Source organism: Diabrotica undecimpunctata, chromosome 4, assembly GCF_040954645.1.
Source record: "Diabrotica undecimpunctata isolate CICGRU chromosome 4, icDiaUnde3, whole genome shotgun sequence".
Taxonomy (NCBI): domain Eukaryota; kingdom Metazoa; phylum Arthropoda; class Insecta; order Coleoptera; family Chrysomelidae; genus Diabrotica; species Diabrotica undecimpunctata.
This window is the reverse complement of record NC_092806.1, coordinates 23,943,575-23,958,435: the sequence shown is the minus strand read 5'-3', so window position 1 is coordinate 23,958,435 and position 14,861 is coordinate 23,943,575. Positions and strand designations below refer to the sequence as shown.

Here is a 14,861-nt window from a genome sequence, read left to right as displayed (position 1 = left end):
AAGTGTTTACACTAAAAGTATCAAGCATGAACAGAATTGAAGCATTGGAAATGTGGATTTATATACGGATGTCGAATATACCTTGGACAGCAAGAAAAACTAATGAGGAAGTACTAAGGAGAGTCAACAAAGATAGAGAATTGCTAAAAACTGTTAAACATCGGAAAATATCTTATCTGTGACATATAGTGAGGAGAAATTGATATAGAATACTACAACTGATCCTTAAAGGTAAAATAGAAGGTGTAGAGGTGTAGGAAGAAAACAGGTTTCTTGGTTAAACAAAAATCGTGAATGGACTCGGATATAGAATACAGGAAAATTATTCCATGTGGCAGAAGATCGCGAAGCCTTCGCAATGGTGATAGCCATTGTCAGATAATTCTGATATGGCACATGAAGAAGAAGATAGGCTCTTTTAGTATCGTGAAATAGTTCCTTATTTCTTATATGTCATTTATATTCTAGATTGTACTGAATGAAATAAAAAATCTGCAGACAGGAGGCTCAAAATAGGTAACAAATAAAAATATACGAATTACTGAGCCTTACATAGGAAGATAAGCATAACCTTAAATTGAAAACAGAATTGCACCCTGGGAAAAAAGACTGCTGAGGAAAATTGAATTATTGCGTAGGGATATTGGACAAATTATGGAATACATCCGAGGAGTAAGCAGTCGAAAAGTAAATACAAGAGCTGAAGAAATAGCTGAACAATCTCGAAGACACTCACAACACTGAACACATTAAAACAAAAACTATCTGTTTATTAAGGTCGCCTAAGGAGATACAAAGTTAGTAACAACCGGAAATGTGACAATATACCTTTTGAGCATGCAGAGGCTTTCTATAGGAAACTGAATTGCACTATAGAAAATAAATACTACCCAATCCAAGAAGAAATTCATGAGTTTTGGGGAAACCAACTTTCGACGCCAGCTACTCATAACAACAATGTTGGCACTGAAGGCACGACAAACAACTGTCAACACTACAGTAATGTTCCTTATGAACCTTTCACTGAAGAAGTCTCGAACATTAACAACGAGCTTCATAACTGGAAATCTCTTGGACCAAACGGAGTTCAAAACTTCTTGCTAAAGAAGTTTCGGAGTGTTCATGAGCTTTTAACAGTATTAATTTATTAGTCATATTATTTCTAATTTCAGAAAATACCACTATTTCTTACTCAGGAAACCACTTATCTAATACCGAAGGATCAAAATAACACCCAAGATCCAGCCCAGTACCGCCAAATTACTTGTCTTCCAACTCTGTAAAAATTGGTCACATCCTGTGTAGCCCAGCGTATCTACCAACACTGTTTGCTAAACAATATATAGCCTCAACAGAAATTATGCGCTAAGGGTTCCATGGGTTGCAAAGAACAACTTATAATCGGCTCAGTCATTTCTAACCAGGCGTACACAAAAAAAGGAACCTTTTTACTGCCTTCATTGACTACAAAAAGGCCTTTGATTCAGTACCACATGAATGGCTTATAGATATATTGAAACTATATAAAGTCGATGATAGTATAGTGACCTTTTTAAAGCATATAATGACGGAGTGGAAAATTAAAATTCACCTTCAAATACTCGGTGAAAACATTGAAACTGAAGATATTCTAATTAACCAGCACTTTTTCCAGGGGTACTCGTTGAGTCCACTTTAGTTCTGTTTAGCGATGAACCCACTATATCAGCTACTGAACTCCACTAACTCAGGATTTAGCATCAAAAATAACTGACGTGGCGAAGCTTAATCATCTATATGGATGATTTGAAATTAATGGCTTCCACTCAAAACCACCTGGATCAGATACGAAAACCTAGAAATATTCGTAAATGATGTCAGTATGCACTTTGGACTAGACAAATGCTGTATACTAAATATAATCAGAGGAAAAATTCAGCCCGGAGGTTTCGATATGCAAGATGGCCAAACAATATAGATTGCTAGAGAAATTTTGCTCATTGATGATCTTGAAAATGGTAAAACCATAATTGGTGAATACTACTCTTAACTTATTATGAAACAGTATTAACCACCAAATTAAAAAACTGGATTAAGAAAAAATTATTTTCAATTGGAACAATGTATCTGCCTACAAAAGAGTTTTATAAATTAAGAAATGGAGGGATCTATATTATCTATGCTATGAAAAATAGATTTGACTTCCATCTATTCTTATAACTTAAACCACTTGCTGGTCAGCGCTTGTGCCCATTCAAAAAGCCACTGTGGCTGTAGATGTATACTTAGCAGTTCTTCCATACGAATTCTACATAGAGTAGATAACAGCATTAGTGAAATGAAAGCATGTGGTCCCAAGTGACCCATAAATAATTTAAATGGAAGAAAAAAGTTCAACTTTTAGAGGCGTATTGGGGAACATAGTATAAATCTCACCATATTGTAAGCTAGTTGTGGTGCTGCTCTCTGATAATTTGCTGATTGAGGTAGTGATAAAGATCTGGACAAGAATTTCGAATTTCAAGGCGAAAACCACCACATTTATCCTTATCGGTGGTTCTACAGCCCTAGTTGCCCTCGAACTTCACATGTCCTTTTCATCTTTCATTCCTGCTCATTGCCAACCATTGTCAATTTGCCACACTGATCTTCCTTACAGCTATTTATAATAGAGTTTGTCTGGGAGGATACTTTTCATTTGTTCTTCACAGGTGTCCTGTGCATCTCAGGCTACCTATTTTTATGCAATATTGAACAACAGTGGGAACCAAAAGCTAAAACTTAGTTACTGTATATTAACAATTTTACAGATTGAATTGGCGAAATCTGTACAAAATGACTTCTTCAAACCAACAAAGACAAAACAAGAAAGTTTTTAAGACCAGCCAAAGCCACTCCCTAAACTGCTGTTCAGTCTACATTGGTCAAAAAACAAAAGTTAGGGTTAATACTTGATTTAATGTACACAAAAGGAACTGTTGTGTATGTCACTGCAAAAAATAATCAGCCGTTGTAGAGTGTTGAGTAGTTCACACAAGACAACCACCAAATATTTGAATAAATGCAGGAGTTTAGTAGAACATTACCATACAGTTCTGTTCAGAGAAAATATTGAAATCCATAAACAACCAACCACAGATTCAGAGGCAGACAGCTGCTATAAATGGCATATATATGCGAGGAAGATCATCAATGATTGATCGAAGCAATAAGAGATTACACATATGCCTCTGAGACAGCAGTTGTATATGAAACAGCAGGAAGACATAAATTCCAAATCATGCCATAAATTATTTTTAGATATTTTTTCAATCAGCAAAAAACTTAATACATTGTAGTGACTTTTCATTAAAAATAATTATTTTATGAAAACATACCACTGCAAGTATTAGGATCAAATATCTTAATCTTGAACTGGAAAAGATCTCTTTTAGGGATTATTATTTGAATTACAGTAAATATTTAAATGTGTATGGAAAAATTATATCGAGACTTCAATCCCGAACTCAAGTATTAAAAGTCACCACTGATAGTATATCTACTGACTTTTGTTTAAGAATTATTTTTATACTATTAATAGTCAATATCCTAAGTAGTTCAGGATATTTAATTAATTATTAAAAACAGTTGTAAAAAGGATGATCTGTATATTCAAAAGATATATATCTTAACTTATACATATATTTTAATTTACTCTGATAATATTTACAAAAAAAGCCAACATAAATTAATTAGACAGATATTTTTTTCCATGTATCTGTACTTTCTTCTCAAATGCAGGTGATTTAATAGGTGTGTCTTCTTCATAAAATGGATTCATGGAATGTTTAATATATGCCTCATATATTTCAGAAAAGAAATTCTTAATGCCATCATCATTACGATTGTCATGTACAATAACGAATCTTATGAGACTCGCCGTCACAAAAGCTGAGACAAACCATTGGTTAAATTTATCTACAGATTTTAAATTCATTGCATGGGATTTCCATTGATGTTCATCAATTAAATCTAAAGCGGAATGTGCTATAAATTGATTCAGATGTCTGTGGTCTTCCTTCTACAACAAAAAAGCTAATTAAATTTTGTTAGCAAATAATATATACTTCAACAAGGAAAAGGGCTCTAAACATTTGCTTTTGACATAATACTTTATAAAAATATTACCTTAGAATCTTTACTGTTTGTAAATTCCATTTCAAAAAGAGGTTTATCATTGTGACCTACAATCACAAAATAATAAGTACCGATCATTTTATTTTAATGTAATAGTAATACCATTTATTTTTATTGACAAACTGCCTACATAAATATAACTTAAATTTCATAACCCCACTTTTAATTGTCAATGTCAAACAAGCTAAAAACGGCAAAAAAAAGTTAAATTTTCCTTATGGCATGTTTTACATTAACTAACTACTATTTTTTAGGAGTAAATCACAGTAATTGTAATTATAATTAAATATTTTTGACCCTTCAGTTTTCCTTGTCATTGATGACCATCGTCAAAATAGTATAGTTGTAAATTTAAAGACCCTAATACACAATGGTTGATGTTGGTCCACTACAGGCCATCGCCATTGTGTTCATGGCGTATGATGTCTGATTTTAGGGCACACTCCAAAGGAATCATGGCCAGTAATATTCACATAGTCGCCAATTTTTAATACCGGATTTTTTTAATTTTTGATCGCCGAAATGTCACTCTCCTGGACCAATGAAGAGACTTTCAAGTTTATTGAATTGTATCAATCACAGCCCTCAATTTGGGACCCAAAAAATGAGCTACATAAGGATAAAAACAAGGTATGTTTACATTCTATAGTAGGTATTTAGTGCTATTTTTGTATTTAGATGAAAATTATTAGGTTAAAGTTTCCTTTGATGACACCGAGAGCTGCAACGAGTCAGAATTGTGTCGAAATGTCGTACAGTGTTGCATGACTTTCAATAAATTCAGAATAATTACAGAATACGTACAGAAAAATTCTTTCAATTAGTATCAAAGTAGGCTATTAGTTATATTTTTTAATATATCGATTTCCAATAGATATGGTAATATTCCAATAAATATTATCTCAATTTCCGCAATGTAAGAATTATCAGCCTTTCTTGTTTTGGATATTAATTCAATTTTTGCATACTTCAACGGGGTAAAGTTATAATAGGTTTGGCAAATACGCTTTTTAACTTTTGGGTTTTTGAAAAACACTGTTGCCACATGTGTTTTCGACATTTTCCCATTTTATAAGTGATTTTTTTGATGTAGTGATCGCAAACCTCCAGTAATGGATTTCACTAGAAGAAGAAGTAATTGTTGTATCCTTCATACATTTGCGGTCGTTTAGTTTGAAATTTATATTACGTATTCAATCTCGACTATATATTTTGAATTTTATATATTAGTTTAAGGAAATATTGAAACTCAGCAACATTACGAGTAACTTTAAGTTACCTACGATTGATTTCATCTATATCCAACCAAAAAGCTGTTGATGGTTATCTTAATAATAATACTAAACATATTGTTTTGAACTCAGATAAAATAAACCAAATCTATCAAAATAAATTGCTTTAATGTTCACATATTTTTTTTGAGTGTGTAAAATCTTCTAAAGACCGATGTCTAGTTAAGACTCCCGAAATGGATAGCTCGCGTGTATTGGATTCATAGTAAAAGGATTTGCCCGAGTACATTTCCCCTCTTGGAAGTTATGCCCCCGGGTATGTCCATAAGGCCCTGCCTAAGAAATTAAAACCACCCTCAGTCACGCACGCGCCGCTAGTCTTGTTTAGGCCGTCCTAACACGCGTGATCTCTCTTCTTATTTTTTCCCTTTAGCGTTTATGCCTGTTGTTGTTTATTTTTGTAGGATCTCTTTCCTTTTTGTCATTCTAATTATTGCCCCAGGATTTCTTTGTATTCATTTTCTCTTCTTTTCGCCACTTCCAATATATTATCCGCCCGCCCTTTTGTATAGCTCTACCCTCTCGTTCGTGAACCTTATGGAATCGAACATTCAGTGTTCCTTCATAGGCTCCGAAGCCTCTTGAAAATCTTCCTCTTTACATAATGTCTTTTTAAATACGTCTCGCGTAAAGACGTCGTTAGTTTCTCTATGAACATGTCCTACCCAGTCTCTTACGTCCGGTATAAGTGTCCTTCTCCATTCAGCTCTATGTTAGTTTTCCCATTCTACTTGCCATTTCGCGTTAGTCGCCCTTTTCTTATCTGCTTTGCCGTTTTTACTTATACCATACGTGATTACTTTTTCCCTCACTACTAAGTGAATTGGTAGCACCCCTGCTATCACTTGTAACGCATCTGTCGAAGTCGTCTTTAATGTACAGACGAACCTCAACAGGACATTTCTTTGAGCTTTCTTTAGATTTCTCCTGTATTTTGGTTTACGCTTTACTTGCTGTCATACTGGTGCTGCTGCGTACAGTGAGGTGGAGTGGATCAATTCCATAAGAATTCTTCTTTTACCTGTCACTGGACCTCTTACGTTTGATCTTTGTTACCGCTGCTGTTCTTTGATTGGCTTTTTTCGTCGTATATATTATGTGTTCACCCAAACGCCTAGATATTGGACTTTCTTAACAGGTAGGATACTTTCTACTTCCAAGGTGAAGTTAACGTGCTCTCTAGTTCTTGAGCCCTTGGCGATTATTTCCTCCGTCTTTTGTATGACTAGCGTCAGTTCTCTCTCCTCTATCCACAACCTAACTAGTTCAAGGGTTGTGTTTGCCCTATTCATTATGAGCCAATTCTCGAAGTACTCCACCGGTATAACCATGTCGTCTGCGTATGCAATTGCCTGTATTTCCTCTCGTAGGTTTATCTTCAGTATTTCGTGCTATAGTACATGATACTATGATTAACAAGATAAGGTATTGCGCGTACTGAAGAGCGGGTAGATTGAAGTCGTGACGTAGTTGTAGAGAAGCAAGTTCGTGATGTCCGTTTAGTTTGAATGGTTCGCGGTTGTTAGCTATATTTTATCTGTGTAAAAGTGAGACCTGCCTTACTAAAAAGTGTATAAATGAGGTGTCTGTTTTCAATTGTGATAACGATAATCAAATTAAAGGTTTTGCTGGTGAAATTAGATTTTTCGGTTTCCCAAAGATAATGTTTTATCTAAGAAATGGGTACATTTTTGCCAGAATGTGTTGATTCGTGAAGTTTTTCGAGAGCATGCACAATCGCTGAACAAATTTTCTTGAATCTTATAACGGCTTCATGTGTGTGAATTCACTGTGTTCCCGTGTGATCAGCCGGTAAGAGATCCCGATTTTTTTTCTATCAGAACTGTAGTGTGTTGAGTTTAATGTCTTAAGTAGGAACCAACAGACTGCACGATCCCAACGCAATATCGCACATCTCACATAACGATCCAGAGGACATTATTTACGAATATACACTTTAAAAACATCTCCTTAACTTTATGTTATTTATCATCTTTTAAATCAATACATTGCAAGTACAGCAAGCACTTGTTCCATACGCGCAATGTCAGTCGTCTCGTCAGCGAGAATCGTAAAAAAATTAGCATACTTTACTTCACCCATGATCTTATGTTGAATAATTTCACCTCAAATATCAATTATTTTATCTCGTGTAAATGGCATTAATCTGAGAAGTGACCAAATGCTCGGAAAGATCTTTATCCACAGATTCAGCTGCGTACCGCAACAGTGCTCTAAAATTACCATAATTTTGAAGCGGTTGTTCAGACTCGGTGTAATGTGGATCCGTCCCGAATCAGTTCTACCTCTTTCTGTCGCAAAAAAATATTTCCTTTACGTTAGGGATTAGTTTCTTTCGGTTACTATCTTTCACAAAACAACAGCTCATCGACTGGAAAAGCCTGAGAAGACATTACTTTTAGGGAATTGCTTCAAGTTCCGAATTTCGTTTGTGATATCATGATTTTGCATGAGTTTCAAATATTTCTAGTGCATCTTTCTACTTGAAAAAGGGGTCGGTTATAAGCTGGCCAACCCTCTAATTGGCTCTTTTACCGTCATTAAGCAAACGTCGCATTAAGACTCAAATTTATTCTACAGTATGCTCTACTTTTATATTCAGAATATGACAATCAGGGGAATTTACCTTTCCTTCCATTTTATTTGAAAGGCAAATTTCATTTTGTGAAATGGGAGATGGAAATTTGAGATGGGAGATTTATAATCTTTAGGTTGAGTCTGAGACTGTTTTAAAATTTGGGCCTTAAGATATTCATCCTCGATTTTGTCTTGATGCGCATAAAAACCAACATCTAATTTAGCACAATCAAAAGCTGAATAGCATATGTAATAGTTAGTAATGAACGAAACAGACAAACGTCTGTCCCAGAAACTTATATAAGACTGCTTAGAACACTGATAATCTTTCTCACGTATGGATCAGAGGCATGGACCCTAACCAAAACAGAAGAACCCTCTCTATTGATTTTTGAAAAAAATGTACTACGCAAAATATTCGGAGCGGTCTGTGAAAACGAAATATGGAGACATAGATAAAACTGCAGAATATATATAAGCATTAGTTGGGTGAAAAATATATTACCACAATAATCAAGCGAAATCGTCTGCAGTGCGCAGGACATGTAGCTTGAGCCCCGAAATCGAACATGATAAAAAAGATTTTAACAGTGCAGCTGGTGAAAATAAAAAGACCAGGCAGATCACAGCTGAAGTGGATAGACGGGGTATTACAGCATGCTGAGAAAATCAATTTTGCCAACTGGAAAATCCAAGGAAGGTACAGAGCAGAATGGCGCAGAAAGCTTGAGAATGTCGAGACCCTTTAAAGGCTGTAGTACCGTGATGATGATGATAATGAAATGAGATATACCGCACGTCTATCTTTATTTAATTTTATGAACCCTGTGGGTTCGGTCTATGAACTATAAACCGAGGCCTGTGGCACTCTTGCAGATATCCTCCTATTAATGCTTCTGTCTGTGAAATAATTCCTCATCACCAAGTTCTGCCGGTATGGGGATATTTCCATTTTTTTCAATAATCTGATGGTTACCCGTACTAGCGGTCCAACATGGCTCCCTTTTCTTCTATTTCTTTTTCAAGCCTTGACTTTATGAGGATTTCGAATAGCTTGTTCAGTGTATTTAACAAGCATATTGACCTGAAAGCACCCGGTTCTTCCATTTATTTCCCAGGTTTAGAGATGATAATGAGATTTCCCGCTTTCCATACCGTAGGGAATTTCTGTATTCCATAGGTCTTTTTCTCCTTATAATTTAGCCTTTTCCTCAATAATGGTCTTTACTATTATTTAATAAATAGTAGAATATGTTTTATATTTAGATACAACATTAATCTGACATTGCAATATTTTTCAGGTCATTGATGCATGGAATCACATAGCAGACACCATTCAAATTCCTGTTTCCGAACTTAAAAAAAAGAAAGAATCATTAATGGCAGCATTTCGGATGAATTTCAAAAGAAAACAGGATTCGATTCGATCTGGTATGCGAGGAGAAGAAATTTACAAGCCCGTTTGGATATTCTATGATGCTATGGAGGTATTTTTAAGAGGCATATATAAAGGCAAACCCATTATAGAAGGAGAAAGTGTAAGTAAAATAAATAAATAATTTACAAGTTGTTTGGTTAGCAAATATTACTTGTTTAATATGATAGATGAGTTTTAAAAGCAAAAGCTCTGTCATCCAGAAAAAGATCAGGCATATTATTAGTATTAACTTCTAAGAAGGGGACAACTATCACAATTTTATTCCATAGATTTCTATAATTTACACCGCCGTCAGCAAATATAAACCAGTAATCTTTATCACTCCAAAAGAATATTGCTAAAACTTCCTTTAAAATTAAAGTATTCGAATTCCGCATGGGCTGGTGCTAGTTTGGTAATACGCTTTCTGCCTACCGCGCCAAGGCAATGGGGAAAATTTTCAGAATTTGTTTGAATAAGAAAAATAAGTAATTTTATGTATTTTTCTAGAACTCATTAGGTCTTGGACAAAAAACAGCTACTAGCGGAGAAACGAGAGAACAAGAAATAGGAATTTCAAATGGTGCTAAAGCCAATACAGAAACAAATAATACGAAAGTCCCGATTCCTGTACGGAGAAGACGTGAAGTCAGGCTGCCTGATTTAGAGAAAGCAGAAAAGGAGGTGGCAAACGCTTTTAATACATTGAACCAGATTATGCTCAATAAAGAACAAAAAATAGAAGACGACTGCGACTTATATGGAAGGCTGTTTGCTAACAAACTCAGAAAATATTCAGAGATTGAGAGGCAAGAAATCATGTACGAGATAGATGGATTATTACTGAGACGGCTTCAGAACTGTAGTTCTAATTCCGTGTCTTCGCAAATTATTGTTGATAAACCTCATGCATCTTCTTCAGCAGCCAGTTATGTTTGTCCATCACCATCTTCTCCTTATTTGATCACCCGCCCCTTGTCGTCAAACTCTTCACATAATTCTGAAGATAATAAATCTATGCTATTTGAAAATGAAATCCTACCTAAGCTAGAGCCCGTTGAGAATTCTAATGAAGCAACAAATAATGAAGATTCAAATGAAGACACAAGTGTAACACATGATGTAACAACTACTGTAGAAACAGAACTGGATGAACCAGACACAAATCAAGAAGATCAATCACTAGATCAAGATGTTCTTAATAAAGTCCACGATCGTATTACGATTACAAGATTGAGGTGTGAAACGTGTAATTTAAGTTTTTCAGGTAATTTATTTATTTTTATTTTTTTACTTTTTCAAATTTTCGTTTTGAAACAGATAGTATCATTTCATGTACATTTACATTATTATTATTATTTATTTCTAACAGTAGTCTCATTGCAACTTGATAATGTTGCATTTATATCACGTACCAAATGTTATTGTAAATTTCAAAGAAGTTGCTTGGCCTCGAAGACATTTACACACTGCGGTCTGTAAGATCTTTTGTGTATACCCTATATCTTTAGTCCAACAGATCTAGGCTTCTAAGAAAGCCTATTATTCGTTTAGGAGAATATATGTTACCTGGTCAGGTACTGTTCAGGGCCTGTTCCAGGTACTTATGGCGTTGGTGAACAATTACTCTGTAGTTGCAGGAAACATGTTGCATCTACACCTCTGCATTTTTGCTCTGTCCATTTTATAGAGATGATGACATCCTTTTAGTGCTCTTGTAGTGGTGGAGTGATCTCCTAAAAAAATTTTTTTTCGTCTTTTATGGGGGGTGGGTGATCAAAATGTTCGAAACATTTTCCTTCGGCCTCGGTTCTAGCGGCTGGACCGCCCTGATTTAGAGTTTCGCGCATAAGTTTCACGCATTCTCGCACTTTCTCACTACGACTGAATCCTTCTCTCCCTCTGTTCCTCCCTGTTCATGTTCAATCTCGCCGCTTCTCGTTCTGCCTTATCTTCTGGTTTGCTCCTGGGCACTCTGCCTCTCTTCGGATCGCTTTTCTTGTTGTTCCTTTCTCTCCAACATTCTCTTCACATATCTCTGAACTGCTCTCCACCGATCTGATTAAATAAGCAGCTCTTCCACCACTTTCTCGTGGCCGATTGCACCCTACTTCGTAGCGCTCTCTCTCAAGCAGGCTCCTCTCGGCTATCCATCTATCGCACAACAATAGAGTGTATGAGATAGTGTCCGATATTTCACAATATAGGCATCTGTCATTTTCTGCCTTTCCAAATCTGTAAAGGTATGGTCCTTGGTCTCTTCCATTCCTCGACTTGGTTGTATGTACGCTGTGCACCAAAGATAAGGTCTTCCCTGTCTCGCGCCACTACCAGCATAGCGAAGTAGTCCGCAAATGCGAAAGTGGTTACATCCTGTCCGTATTATTGGCTCACAACCCCATCATATACCAGGTTCCAAAGCGCGGGTCCTGGGACCGACCCCTGCGGCACCCTAGCCGCCACGTCAATCACCACTCCTTTTTCTACCACAATTTTCCACTCTGACAGATAGTCCGAGACCAAATTCATCAAGTACCTCGGACACCTTCTCTCTCGTAAACACCTTCTTTCACCGCTTCTGGTGAGACCCCATCGAGTCTCGAAGCCTTTCGTGTCTTTAGGGCACTTAACGCTTCGTTGAGTTCGTCTATGGTAAAAGGTACATCTCGTTCAGCTTCGGCGTCCCACTGCACTTCATGACAATGGCCAAGTGCAAACTTCCTGTCCAGTGGCATCTATACAGACGGTACAGCTTGAACCGGTTCATTACAATTTTGACCCTGACCCCAAACGTCCTCATCCAACTTGTCACACAGCCATTAGAGGGCCTCGACCTTTTCAAGTTTCCTATGACATAGTGTTCTATTCTGTTCTTATATTTTAAAATTATGAGCTTTGGTCTCATTTGGTATCCCATTTATTGATACTCACCGATTGCGAGTTTGTGATTATTTTTATCATATTTGGCTATACCGTTTGACTATTGTCCTGTCTCTTTTAAACGAATTTGTTTAATTGTAATAATAAAGTAATTGCTATTTTAATGGGAATAAGCCACAATTGAAGTTTAAAGTAAGGTTATTGACGTTTCAATTTCCACTTCGGAAATCGTTCTCAAAATACAAACATTAATAAATTGAACAAATTTTGTTTTTTGTTGCTTGGTGAAAAATTCTTTTAATAATTTAATTTTATCTGATTTATTTATATTGACAATTCATGACATGACATGACATCCGTCAAATTTGTGCTTTATAGGGAAAGTCGGGTAAAATGGTCCTCCTCGATCAAATGGTTCCCTAACATATTTCTTATAATTTTCATAGAACCTGCGTTTAGCTTTCTTTATTATATTCAGTAATGCTATCACCACCTATGTACAAAGCTGTGAAGATGTGCGATAAGATAGGCTAGTTAAGCTATAACTTGTTAAGTTATAGTTCGTTTAGAATTATCTGCCATATATAACATGTATCGCCATATATTCAATTAATGGATACATCATTAATTCTGCGACGTACAAAGATTATTGTTTTGCTATCATCTATGTGTTTTTTTTTTGTTTTTTAGATAAAAATTCGTTCACTGTGCACAACCGAAAACACGAAAAAACCAAGTGTGATATTTGCAGCCGTTTAGTAAGATCAGACAACATGAAGAGACACATCAGGTTGCATACAGCAGGTCCATCGGTTTGTTCTATTTGTGGAGCCACGTTTAAAAATTTTGACTGTTTAAGATGTCACGTCTTTCATTACCACAAGCATACTGCTCAACAGTACATTTGTGAAGAATGTGGTAGAGGCTTTCGAATGAAACATAGTTTCGTCTTGCATAAAAAAAAGGTTCACATGGGTCTAAAGAACTTTAAATGTAGTACTTGTGGAAAAGCGTTCTTTACCAATACCACTTTATTAAAACATGTTCGAATGACTCACGAAAAACTGAGACCCCATGTTTGTGAATATTGTAGTACTGGCTTTTCGTCTACATATGCTTTAAAAACTCATAAAAGACAACATACTAATGAGAAACCGTTCATCTGTTACTATTGTTCAGAAGGTTTTAAACAACGAGTTTCACTACGATCTCATTTGAAATCGAAACATGGGATAGAGGAAGCTAAGGAATTCTTTTGTAAAACTTGCGAGAAAGGTTTCGCTACAAATTACGCTTTGAGTATACATGAAAGACTACACGAAACTCAGAAGTGTGAAATTTGCTCAGAAAATTTTGCTGAAGGTGAATATCTGACAAATCATCTTAGAGAAGTTCATCAATTAGAAGTAGAAATTAAACAAGATAGTTAAAATCGTTTCTAGTTTATTTTTTGTCCAGTAAATATTCTGCCTTGAATTTTCTATTTCCTTGTAATATTCGTATGTACCTTAATTCTACGAAGATGACGTAAGTCATAAAATATTTACAACAAAAACAGTTTTATAGTACTATAAATATTATGTCCGTTAAAACCAAAATACAATACAAAAATTCCTACCTCTCACTATTTAACCCAGATACACTTAGTGTTGCAGCCTTTTTTTATTAAAAAAAAAAGAATAAACGGAGTGTATATTTATTAATTTTCAGTAACAACTATCGATTTGTAAATACTAAACTATAAACGACTATAAAATTCTAAAAATAAACATGAAACTTTTGTTTTAATTCATGCAGTTTTATTTTGTTAATAAACTGCATGTGAATAATTGTTTGTTTTTTAGTTTAGAAGCTTATATAGTAATTTCTAGCCAGTCAAAATTCCACCAACGTGGCAAAAACTAATTACTAAATTTACTCTACTAGACTGTTGGGCTGGGATCGTGGGATCAGTGAAATGGGTCAGAAGTCAGAGTATTCTCTGAATGGATATAATTTGGAACTATGTAGATAAGATTGAAAAACATTGAAAAATAATTTCGTCGTTATGCCAGTCTCGTAATCTTTATATATTCTATCTACAGGAAATTCAAATTTACCTGCTATTAAAGTAATATTCGAATAAAATATTTTAACCCCGATTTTATGAAAGGGCGATTATTCGATTAATACTTGTCCCTTGTGGTTTTCTCAGACTTACTTTTTGGTTCCTCTTTAAGAACAAAGTTACCCAGTTTTTTCTAGCAAGTTCAGTCTCTTTACAAAAATTGTACCTGATTTCATTTGTATCTGCATATTTATACATCGACTGCTCAGCTCTCTAATAGTGATACCATAAACATTTTAAACCGTATTCATTTTACAAATTCCCAATTGTCAATAGAAGCACGTGAAAGCCAAACAGGGTCGTACTGATGTGTATCATATGATTTTTAAAATTATTTACTTTTGAAACTGTTAGTGTAAGAATTTCTTGAAATTTAATCATTATATCACAATTAAACTAAATTGTAAAAAAT

General features: G+C 35.2%; 2 protein-coding genes across 2 annotated transcripts; one reads left to right on the top strand and one right to left on the bottom strand.

The window, feature by feature from the left end:
* Positions 1-3,644: 3,644 nt before the first annotated feature.
* Positions 3,645-4,293, bottom strand: Trs20 (trafficking protein particle complex subunit 2). The gene is made up of 2 exons (XM_072529152.1): positions 4,147-4,293; positions 3,645-4,039 (listed from the first exon to the last, which is right to left on the bottom strand). The coding sequence occupies exons 1-2, from the start codon at positions 4,231-4,233 to the stop codon at positions 3,707-3,709; spliced, it is 420 nt and encodes a 139-aa protein (XP_072385253.1). The 5' UTR covers positions 4,234-4,293; the 3' UTR covers positions 3,645-3,706.
* Positions 4,294-4,645: 352 nt separating this feature from the next.
* Positions 4,646-14,104, top strand: LOC140439312 (uncharacterized). Its single transcript, XM_072529151.1, has 4 exons — positions 4,646-4,785; positions 9,347-9,583; positions 9,973-10,729; positions 13,033-14,104. The coding sequence occupies exons 1-4, from the start codon at positions 4,678-4,680 to the stop codon at positions 13,770-13,772; spliced, it is 1,842 nt and encodes a 613-aa protein (XP_072385252.1). The 5' UTR covers positions 4,646-4,677; the 3' UTR covers positions 13,773-14,104.
* Positions 14,105-14,861: the final 757 nt, after the last annotated feature.

Coding starts and splice junctions, on each gene's coding strand:
- Trs20 (XM_072529152.1), bottom strand. CDS start 4,233: ATGATCGGTACTTATTATTTTGTGATTGTAGGTCACAATGATAAACCT. Junction 4,040..4,146: donor CAAACAGTAAAGATTCTAAG/GTAATATTTTTA, acceptor TTTTTGTTGTAG/AAGGAAGACCACAGACATCT.
- LOC140439312 (XM_072529151.1), top strand. CDS start 4,678: ATGTCACTCTCCTGGACCAATGAAGAGACTTTCAAGTTTATTGAATTG. Junction 9,584..9,972: donor CCATTATAGAAGGAGAAAGT/GTAAGTAAAATA, acceptor GTATTTTTCTAG/AACTCATTAGGTCTTGGACA. Junction 10,730..13,032: donor GTGTAATTTAAGTTTTTCAG/GTAATTTATTTA, acceptor TTTGTTTTTTAG/ATAAAAATTCGTTCACTGTG.